The 10,417-nt window shown below is 39.9% G+C and overlaps 1 protein-coding gene across 1 annotated transcript in view; it reads right to left on the bottom strand.

Moving 5' to 3' along the window:
• Window positions 1-10,417, bottom strand: part of GRM5 (glutamate metabotropic receptor 5) — a 522,903-nt gene that overhangs the window by 5,070 nt on the left and 507,416 nt on the right. Inside the window, 1 exon segment of the mRNA XM_034666172.1 lies at window positions 73-187. Within this exon segment, the coding sequence (XP_034522063.1) occupies window positions 73-187 (115 nt within the window).

Genomic DNA, 10,417 nt, shown 5'->3' with positions numbered 1-10,417 from the left:
CCCGCCCGCGGCCCCCGCGCCGCCCGCGCCCGGGCCGCGGCTCTCCGTGCTCTTGGGGAAGGGCTTGATGACGGCGGTTTGGTTGGGGTTCTCCTTCTTGTTGATGTGGATGGACAGCCGCTGCCACAAGTGCTGCCCCCGGCTGCTCTTCTCGTTCTGGGCCCACGTGACGGATTTTCCGTTGGAGCTGCGGAGAGAAGGGAGACCAGAGGTGACTCGGAGGTTCCCCAGTGCTGGGTGATGGGACTCGGATTGGGAAGGACTGTTGCTGGTCTTTCAGGAAATAAGGCGTCAGCGGACACTATGGGCAGAGATCTTGGAAGTGGCTTTTTGTTTGCTTGCGTTAAATGCTGCTTTATCGTATTGGCCTTCGGTTTGTCATTACCAGGAAAGTGTGTTGTAGGGGATAGTAGGAAGGATAAAAGTATTTATGGAGATTCTGCAGTAGTTCTGAGCCCACCCGGGAGTGCAAGGGCTGGTTCTGCTGCAAAGCTAGAAGCCAGGGCTTGCAGTATTGTGGCGGTGTGCAGAAGTGCCTAGTACTGGGCAAGGCTTCCTGAAGTTGGCAGCCTCTGACAGGAAGCGGTAGAACTAGGACCTCAACTCACCCATCCAGTCGTCAGAGGGGAGGGAAAGGGTACGAGTCGAGGAAATAGACAGTGGTTCCAGTTCATTTTTTATTCTGCACGTCAACGACTGGTGTATGTCAACGACTGGTGTATTTGACTAGGGATTTCTATCGGAACTCCTGATTTTGAACATGGTTTTAGTTAGTCTGGCTTATCTGCTGGAAAATAGAAATTCAAGGAACACATACACACATTTCTAATTAATTAGAGCGTTTCTACTTCACCCAAATTTTCCTCACAAATTTGTTTTTAGGCCTAAAACTTGAATAACAATTCTGTGAGGGAGCATAGTGCCTTTGGCACCTAGCATATTGATTTCCAAATAGGGTCTTGATAAGTGTTATCTGGCTCACTTGACTTCTTAGGACCTTTCTCCTTCTTCCCTTTCCCCAAGCAGTTCATTTTGGTTTCCACCCTGGGGTCTGAAAGCTGCTCTGATGACGACGCAATTGGTGCCTCAGCCTCTCAGGTCCTGACTGTGTCCTCCTTACCATTAAATATGACACAACTTCTGAAACTACAGACCCTCTATCAGGAACCTCATTAATGGTCAGAGGATGGGACTTGACCATCAGGGATTTTCTGTGGAGACCCTGGGGGGATTTCTCATCACAAAGGAATCTAAGATCTCTGTAACTAGGGGGTCTCTCTTGTTCATACAGCTCTGTCCTAGATGCCGTGGCCAAGAGATAACCTTGGGCAGTCTATGAACAAAAGGCTTTGGCCACCCAGTTTTCTCATCTCAGCGGTGATGAAACTTAATCGTGCATAAGACTCATCCAGGGCATTTGTCAACTATCTCAGGCAGGAGCCCAGGAGATTCTGATTGTCTGGATTGGGTTCCAAGGATCTATCCATTTTACATGCACTCCATCCCCAAAGTGATGACGCAGCAGGTGTTTCCCAAACTGAGAAACTCTAGCAGGAAGCTCTCCTTTCTTTCTGGGTTCCCGTTGCTCCCTTGGCCTCCTTGCTGGAGGGTTGAACTTCTTTCGCCAGGCAGGGGATTGAATTGTATTTGGAGCCCACCTGCCTTGAACTGCTGGACTGCAACTGCCAGATCCACTCTGCCTGAGACACCAACTCCTCCGATAACAGACCCCTGTTTCTGTGCTCCTATGACAGGATGCTTCCTGTCTCTTTCCCATACTGCTTCTCATTTCTTCATCTGTCCCTTTCCTCTTTGTGGCCTGCCTTTTTCTGCTTCTTCCTCTGAGATCTCATTCCATTTAATCTACCCAATATTTTGCAACCTGGTGTCGTTTAAAATTCTGGAACGTGACATGTCCCCCACCGCTGCCCCTCTTCCTGCAAAGGATGGATAAACTCTTTCCAGGTTTGGGAGTTGCTGTACAGAATGGGCCCTGCCAACCTAACTTCTTTCCAGGAGAGTTTCCAGATTTGTTTCTACATTTTTGCATTAACCTGACCTGCCACCTTTTATGTTTTTAGTGCATTGCTTTCTTCTTCCCAGGTGTCTACTAACTTCTGGAACATGGTACAGAAGAAATAGGCCAGACTATTTATGGGATTTAATTGGGAGGATGGTTGCCAACAACCCCTTTTCTCTCCTACCAGCAGGATAAGAAACAGCCATGTTGGGAAGGACAAGTAATCTTTCAGGTTGCTGAGTCTACTTTTAATACAAAGCATGGACTAGAAACTAGACGCATAACTGGATTTATCCTACTAAGCTTTACTGTAGAAAGATTCTTGCTCCCTTGACATAGAGAGATTTTGATGGAACATAACTCTGGGTATTAACAGTGACAGTCTTTGGAATCACATGTGGTAGTGCCTAAAAACATGATGGCAGATTGAAAAGCCTTTGGATGAATGTGCAAGAAGGCAGCTATCCTACCCAGCCAATCTGCACAGAGTACTGACATTGTTACCGGCCATGCCTTTGCTCATAGTGTCCATGGTCATGTGGGAGAGAGAGCACCAAGCAATCTGTATACCAATGGAAATGGATACAGCAGACACCAGAGAGATGGAGCCCAAATCTGAGTACTTCATTTTATTCCTTGGGTCATGAAAGGTTTTTTTCTCCAAAATGGGAACTTTTAATAAGCATTTGATGGACGAATAGGATTCTTAAGCTAGTAGGACCATTGTGTGGTGTCCTGGAAGGTGCAGTGGACAAAGGAGCCTAAAATCTGGGTTCTAATCCTGGATCTGCCAGCCTGAATGCTTGGAAAATACTAGTCTATAAGCCTTGGTGAAAAGCAGAGAGTATATCATTTGGCGAAGGTGGTTGTGAGGATTCAATAGACAGTGCAGGTGAAAGGTTCTTGTAAGGAGAAGGTGTCTAAGAGTATTAGTTTTTGCATTCCATGTGAATACTGCATCCCAGAAAATAAAAACAATGTACTAATATGGTTTTGAGCTCTGGCTGAGAAACAGAGAATTAAGTGTAAAGTAAAATATTTTGTGTGGTAAAGCCATAAAATATTTTTGGTTGTTCCACCGGGTTTGGTCTGTGGGTTTTTCTACTCTAAGTGTCTCCTTAGTGATCACATCCACTTCGCTAAATTCTACAATATTCCACAATTTACTTCTTCCTGAAATGCTCTTTCATGGTGCTCCCTCCTCTCTGGCTCTTTCTTCCATTTTGGCTAAGCTATTCCCATTGTTTTTGTTTGTTTGTTTTTTCAATTTTACCTTAATTGCTTTTTCATGAGAGAAGTTTTTCTGACCCCACCTGGACTAGCTTGGATTCCCAGAGTTCTTGCATTAGGCACATCATAACTCTTTGGTGTATGTCCGCCTCATCTGCTGGATGGAGTCTTGTGGGGGTACAGACAGAGGGTTCTTTGTTTCCTGTTATAGCCATAGGACCCAGTGCATGGCCTAGAACACAGTATGTGTTCAATAATATCTTTGAACTAATAATGGAGTAGATAAATGCATTTCATTTCAAAAAATCCAAACTGAATTGTTTTTGTTAGAATTTTAAAAATAATTCAATATTAAGAAAACTTTAGTAATTCAGTAATAATTCAATATTAAGAAAAATTCAGTATTAATGAAATTCTATTTCTTTTGTCTTATGGATCTACTTTTTATATAACTTACTGTAATCAGTAGTGCTCAGTGTATGCAAATAAAAGACATTACATTAACTAAGTACAATAACAGATCTTCATATCTACCATGAGAATCACAAAGGAAGTATTTGTTTCTTTTTTGTAATTTATATACATATATGTGTATATGTATATGTATGTACATATGTGTGTGTGTGTCTATTCTAGTGAAACTTCTCAGTGATGAAAGTTTATGGAGGCAGGTAGCCCTAGAATGTAGGTGTAAGATCCAGCCCTGAGTGATGGTGGGCAAATTACTTAACACCTTTGTGCCTCTTTGTTCTTTGGTACAAAATAGAAGAAATAAACCTCCCCTTGCTTACCTCACATGATTTCTGGGAGGAACCCAAACGGTAGTACACATGAGGGTACATTATAAAACATACCACCTCTGCAAACCTCACCATCAAATCTTCCAACCAATTGAGATAAAATCATCATTGTTGCTGTTAAGATTTTTTTTTCCACATCAGGATTAGACATTGGTCCTGAGGGCCCTGAGGTAAGAAAAGGGAAAGCAACTTTTCCTTACCTGTTTTTAGCACTTGACCTTCCCCACCGAATATTTTAGGCATTAGAAAAGAAGGAGGAGAGAGGCATGGAGAGAGACAGAACAGATGATTTGCTACATCTGGAAAGGACAGTATGGCCAAAAAAAAAAAACCTGTAAAAACTCTGTGCTCTTTCCAGGTACCAGTTAACCCTTTGCCAAATATAATACTAGCTGATCTAATGTTCTTTCTACTATGACAATTGGTTCTTTTCTGAGAGGGAGAAAAAAAGCATTTTGATCATGTTATTTGAGGGTTGCATTTTTTGTTTGTTTTTCGTTTACAGTTTGTGTCGGCCAAAATGACATCTTCTACCTTTATTCTCAGAAGTTTATTTTTCCTTTTTCTATTCCATGCATGACACATAAATAATTTATTCACTTCAAACAGGCTCTGAATGTCAGCTCGATGACCTCTCCCAGTTTCTCTATTCATCTGCCAAAACCTGTAGGAGGTAGCATTCTGCCATGGCACACCATCATGAGGAGGCAAATGTTAATAGAGTTTGACCATCCAAAAAGTCAATGGAATTTAGAATTTTTGTGTTCATTTTAAATGGCTGTTGAATAAAAATAATTTTAAAAAATGGCTGTTGAATGACCTGTGTGGTTTTTTTTCCTGAGAAATTGTTTAGGGTTTTATTAAGGCCATATAAACAACTAAAATCCTCAGAATATTTCACTGAATTAAAAAACTATGCCTTTATCCTCTCTTTTGTTACATGGTTTAGTAGTACCTTCATGAGTTGTACAGATCTAGGGCGTCAGAATAATCAAATATATCTTTTGAAAATTAGCACATTCTTTTCATGAAAAAATTACCTTCATCTTCACTAAACCTCTCTTGTTTATGATTTTGAGTGGAGAGGCAGCCGGGAGAGAGGAATAGTAAGATCATGAGCTTCCTAATACAAAAAAATATTTTTGAAAAGTTTTTAAAAGCTTGTAATGTCACTAGCAAATATGGAGTGACTTCAGAAAATATTAGGCCAGTGAAAGAATTTCATGAATCAAGAATATTATAAGCAGAAGATTTCCAATTGCAGTTCCATTTTCTGCACATTTTCTTAAACTTTTATCAATATATTTTTCTTGCCATAATTTGCTTTGAATTACAAAATATGGAAATACGGTTTTTAAAAGATAATGAGCTATTTGATATTGTTTATATTCAGACACTCTATATTAGGTGGAATAATTTCTTTCTGAACCTTCCCTAAAATCTGACATCTTGATTTTGACAATTACACCGAGAAATACACCATGATATATAAGAAAATGGCAGAATCATCCATATAAATTTCCTCAGTTATAGCATAAATGGATGTAAATAGCTATCTTGTTGACAAAAACAAGTTAAATGGCTGTGATGATGTATGCATTAGAAATACACATATAGACAAAAACACTTGAGTAAATCGAAATGAATTACCTACAGTGACACTGTAATAATCGAAGCACTATCACCTTATATTTGCATACTGCTTTATAAAGTACTTTAGGAACACTGATTGTCAAAGGTAGATAGGATCAATGTCTTGTTCTTCCTTTCAAAAATTAGAAAACTGAGGCTCAGTGAGATAGGTGATTTACCCAAAGTTAAGCAGTTAGAAAATGACAACATGGAACCAGTACCATCTCATGATTTCCAGTTCATTTTTCATGACAGTACACCATCCATATTTGTTTTTTGAAGTGAGCTGTCCTTACTTCATGGAAGAGAAGCCCTCAGATGCTACCTGGTGATGACATGCATTTTTAAGTCGATAAGTTAGTCATTTGATTTATATTCTCTATTACCATATGTCTTTGTTCTTCTTAATCATGTACTTTGAAGTCTCAAGAAAGCACCCTATATCACTCTTTGGTTGTTAACTCAAATAGCACAGGTTGACCAAGCATTTATACTTGTCAAGGATAATGATTAGATGCCTTGATCATGAAGGCACTTATTTATCACCATATAAATAAAATATCATATAGCAGTTTTCAGCCCCTCTTTTTTTCCCCATGCTGTGATCTAGTAAAAGACTGTTGTCTTATGTGTGGCACACTTATTTTTCTCTGACTTTTTTTGGAATACCACTAAATAAGAATGGTATAATTTCAAGGATAACTATTTTGCAAACTTTGGCATTTCAACGAATATTGGTTAACAAATGATATGTGCTACCTCTGCAAGTGATTGTGATTGATCAGTACTTTTTGATACTGTGGTGGAGAGTTGCTGATATGAAACTTCCCTCAAAGAGGGCAAGAGAGAAGATGCACATAGAAGGCTAGCAATATGAGTTACTCATAGTATTTTGATAGAGGTTGTTTTTCTTTTCCCTAGGTCCTTGAAAGAAGGAAGCAGGTGGGCAGGTGGAAGGTGCTGAGGACAAAGAGAATGAGAGATTGTGGAGCATGAGAACAAGTAGTTCATTGGGTAACTGTAGGGTACAGATCACAAGGGATTCAAAACTTCACAAGAGGAAGAAACCATTTCTAGCAGGAGGGGAGTGGCTAGGGAATGATGCTTGCCTCCAGAAGACAGATTGTATCTACACCTTGAAAAATTAGTAGATTATGGCAAAGTCCAAAAAGAGCAGTAGGCATTGCCCTTCCGGAAAGATAGCAGTGACATAAGTTCAGAAATCCACAAAGGATGTTCTAAGATAAGCAGTAGCCCTGTGTGGGGATGGATAAGAAGTTAAAGCATCAGCAGGTAAGAGTTTGGACTTTTTTGTCCACTATAAAAATGCTTTATGGCCACCCATCACCTGCAAGGATGTTCTTTCTTTTCCTTTCTTTTGCTATTTTAATAACTCATTAGTAATTAGCCTCGAACTTCTTATCAGTGTCTGGGATAGGTGGTCTAATATATTTGACCAGAAGATGGTCTAATTATTAGATACATATGTGATCTACATACTCAATCAGTAAATGAATGAATATATCAAGAAATACTCATGGGTTCTTTTCTGTGTTATTCTTCAGCTGCAAGAATTCTTTTTGCGTTATTTAATATTTTAGGTATTCGATATTTCTGGAACTCAACAAAAACAATTAAATGTAGGAATCATGCCAAAATCTTCTTTAAAATCTCACTGCAGATTCATCCATTGACCTTATTCCTTGTCTGCCCCAGTCCTGGTCCTATTTCAGGATTATGTTGAGGCCTAATTAATATCTATTAAGTTAGTTAGTCCTTCAGGCAATAAGGAACCAAGAAGATTGATACAAGCAAAAGAGTGGTGTCCAGGGTAGATTTAAGAAGCTATTTTCATAGTGCAGGGACACAGTGTTAAGATGCTAACAGGTGTGGAAAAAATGAGGATGGAAAGGAATGTACTGATCTGAAAACTGTGCAAGAAAAGACGTTTGTCCTTGCGCATTGGTATTAGAGGAGTGCAGAGAAAAGGTTCCTCACTAGGGAAAGAAGTTTCAAGGAAGGATTTGCAAATAAAGTGGAGATTAACTAGGTCTTAAAGCCTGGGGAATGTTAAAATAACATGGATAAACAAAATCCAATTAATATGTGTGTTGCAGCTAATGCCACATGCTCAATCCCTGGAAGTCCTTCCAACAACCTTGTGGGGTGGACTTTTGCCTCCCTTTTACGTAGTTGGGAGCGAGCAGTGGCTGCCTGCTTCTATGATAATTCCATCAGAGAACATCTTTTGCTAGGCATTTAGTCCCTAATAAAAATCCTTGTGGGACAAGAACCACTTGGCCCTATTTTAACTAGTCTCTGGTTTAACAGGATGCCTTTTCAACAGGTCACAATCCATCCAGGGTGGGTTATTAAAGTGCCCCGTGCCTCTAGCTGCTACTTCCCCCACGTCCTCATAAGGAAAAAGCATTTAACGAAGGACGTAAAGCAGGAGCATGTGCCAAGCTTTTTGCTGGATCACCATAGAGTTTTCTTTCTCAAGTGAAGCTATTGTTTAAATCTAAAATTCAGTGACCTGGGCTCAAACCTCAAACTAAACTACTCCTCATACTGAGATGCAAGTTCTAGGTTTTAGTCGAGGTACTTCAACTAAGATTAGAGGATGTTTTTAGATCCAAAATGGAAATTATTTTTTCCAGAAATTACTATTTGTAGCCCAGATTACAGTTTCATAAAGAGAGAACAAAAGAAGACACAGCTATTTTGCGCCCCTTGGCTGGTACCACCAAGAAGACTTGGTGGAGGAATCCAGCTTGATTTAAAGCTTGAATAAAATATGGGGTTGAAATTGATGACTAAGAAGAGGAGAATCCCAGGATGATAATAGCTCCTCTTAGAATAGAACTTTACACCTCACAAGGTGTTTTCACCTGCTTTATTATATTTGACCTTCACAACAGCTGTCTAACATAGCACTTATTGCATGGTATTTTTAATCACTTATTTACAAGTCTGTTTCTGTACTAAACCTGGAACACTCCAAGGACAGTGAGTATGTACATTTCCTATGCTTGGTATGGTACCTGGTACAGGGTAGTTGGCTGCAAGTATTAGGGAAATGAAGCAAATTCTATCACTTGAATGCCTCATATAAACATATTATTAGGGATGCCTGGGTGGCTCAGTTGGTTACCTGGCTGCCTTTGGCTCAGGTCATGATCCTGGGGTTCTGGGATGAGCCCTGCTTTGGTCTCCCTGCTCAGCGGGGAGCCTTCTTCTCCCTCCCCGCTCCCTGCTCCTGCTCTCTCGTGCGCTTTCTCTTGCTCTCTCTTGCTCTCAAATAAATAAAAACTTTAAAAAAAAAATAAACAGATATTATTAAACTGTACTATAGATGCAAAACCTGAGGCTTATGGAATTTGTGCCCAAGTCAAATAAAAGGCAAAACACTGCCCCAAATCTGACCTTAAATACAGAGTCATTGCCAAAATGCAGTATTGTCTGTGTGCTAAGAACACACAAAAACTAAAGAGCTAACAAGACACATCCTTATGGAGCATCCAAGGAAATGATGACACCCAAGTTTGTATCCAGAAAATGACCTGATAATAAATTCCAAAGCTCTCTAACAGCATTGACCTGAATGTTGCAGAGATGAATATTGAGGGAGTGGAGAATAAGAGAATGTCCCAGGATTTGATAATGGTTGCTGAGAAAATGATTTCTGCATAGAAAAAAGATTCCTTTTGATCTTATTTACCTTAACTCTAATGGATGAAGAGTACTTTAGCTTTGAGGTTTGAATCCTGGTTGTTATCTACCACCAACATCCTTATTATCTACACAAAGCTCCTGGCTTAAGGAAATTTTTTAAAAAGATTTTATTTATTTATTTAAGAGAGAGAGAGAGAGAACACACAAGCAGGTGGGGGGTGGAGGGAGGCATGGAAAGAAGGAGAAGCAGATTCCCCACCGCTGAGCAGGGATCCTGACATGGGGTTCAAATCCAGGACCCTGGGATGAAGACATGAGCCACAGGCAGACGCTTAACTGACTAAGCCACCCAGGCTCCCTGCTTAAGGTAATTTTTGATGATTTTTTCTTACTGGATGTAAACAGGAACATGTCACAGATATGAGGTGCTGAGTAATTTTCAGTCCCATCCCCTTTGGGATGCGTCAGATGCCTAACTCTTTCTCTCTGTCTGTCTGTCTCTCTTTCCTTGTGGTAAGGACGTATAACATGAAATCTACCCTCTTAACAGACTTTTTTAAAATGTACAATACAATATGATCACTAACACCTGTTAGGATGGCTATGATGTGGAAAAAAGAACCTTGTGCACTGTTGGTGGAAATTCAAAATGGTGCAGCCACTGGGAAAACAGTATGGAGGTTCCTCAAGAAATTAGAAACAGAACTACCATATGATCCAGCAATTCCATTTCTGTGTATATATCCAAGGGAATTGGAATCAGGATCTCAAAGAAGGATTAGCACTACCATGTTCACTGCAGCATTATTTGCAGTAGCAAAGTTGTGGAAACAGCCTAAATGTCTACTGACAGATGAATAAAGAAAGTGCATCCCTTTTGAACGTTTTTCCAAAGAAGACATCTAAATGTCCAATATATACATAGAAAGATACTTNACCTAAATGTCTACTGACAGATGAATAAAGTGCATCCCTTTTGAACGTTTTTCCAAAGAAGACATCTAAATGTCCAATATATACATAGAAAGATACTTATCATCCCTAATCATCAGGGCAATGC

The sequence above is a fragment of the Ailuropoda melanoleuca genome, chromosome 8 (genome assembly GCF_002007445.2).
Source record: "Ailuropoda melanoleuca isolate Jingjing chromosome 8, ASM200744v2, whole genome shotgun sequence".
In the NCBI taxonomy this organism is placed as follows: domain Eukaryota; kingdom Metazoa; phylum Chordata; class Mammalia; order Carnivora; family Ursidae; genus Ailuropoda; species Ailuropoda melanoleuca.
This window is presented reverse-complemented; position numbering and strand designations above follow the sequence as displayed.